The sequence below is a fragment of the Antrostomus carolinensis genome, unplaced genomic scaffold (assembly GCF_000700745.2).
Source record: "Antrostomus carolinensis isolate BGI_N321 unplaced genomic scaffold, ASM70074v2 scaffold27113, whole genome shotgun sequence".
Classification (NCBI taxonomy): domain Eukaryota; kingdom Metazoa; phylum Chordata; class Aves; order Caprimulgiformes; family Caprimulgidae; genus Antrostomus; species Antrostomus carolinensis.
Genome location: NW_010306233.1, coordinates 3,469 through 4,130, shown reverse-complemented (window position 1 = coordinate 4,130; position 662 = coordinate 3,469). Strand labels below are relative to the sequence as shown.

At 58.2% G+C, this 662-nt stretch overlaps 1 protein-coding gene across 1 annotated transcript in view; it reads right to left on the bottom strand.

The window, feature by feature from the left end:
• The window catches only part of STAT3 (signal transducer and activator of transcription 3), a gene marked incomplete at its 5' end in the record, with an annotated part of 4,924 nt that overhangs the window by 831 nt on the left and 3,431 nt on the right, over positions 1-662 (bottom strand). The window contains 2 exons of the mRNA XM_029084291.1: positions 25-237; positions 644-662. The exon at positions 644-662 is cut by the window's right edge and continues 151 nt beyond it. Of these exons, the coding sequence (XP_028940124.1) occupies positions 25-237; positions 644-662 (232 nt within the window). The remainder of the gene's footprint in view (positions 1-24; positions 238-643) is intronic.

Below are 662 nucleotides of genomic sequence, written 5' to 3'. Positions count from 1 at the left end.
GGAACACGGAAAGTCAACGACTACCTGAGTCAGTAGCTTCAGAGTGCTCCTGGCTCTCGGAGCGGCAGTACTTCCCAAACGCCTCCTCCTTGGGGATGTCCGGGTACAGGTACACCAGGGGGGACACCAGGATGTTGGTGGCATCCATGATTTTGTAGCCCATGATGATCTCCGCAAATGACATGTTGTTCAGCTGCTGCTTGGTGTAAGGCTCCACGGACTGGATCTGGGTCTTCCCTGTACAAGGAAACTTCTGTCACAGGGCAAGACACCCGCGGTCCTTGGGCGATGTAGGGCCTTCCTCAAACACCCCAGGAGCAGCAGGGACAGGACAGACTGGCCTGGTGCCATGCTCAGCCTCTTGGCACACAGACCCTGGGCAGGTCGGGGACCTGCCAGCTGGTTTCAGTGCTGCAAAGACCGCACCATACGGGCAGCACATGGGCAGGGGCACCCAAGAGGCAGAGACCAGCAAAGGGCACCCAGCCTCAAAGACTTAACCTGGGAGAAGGCTTGTCAAGACAAGGACAAAGGACAAATGTCTTACCAGGGGACATTGCCATGGTCCAAGCTCCCTTCAGAGCCAGGAACACTGGCTGAGCACGACACCGCACCCAGGGCTGCCAGGGGGAGAGCAACGTACCGCTGATGTCCTTCTCCAC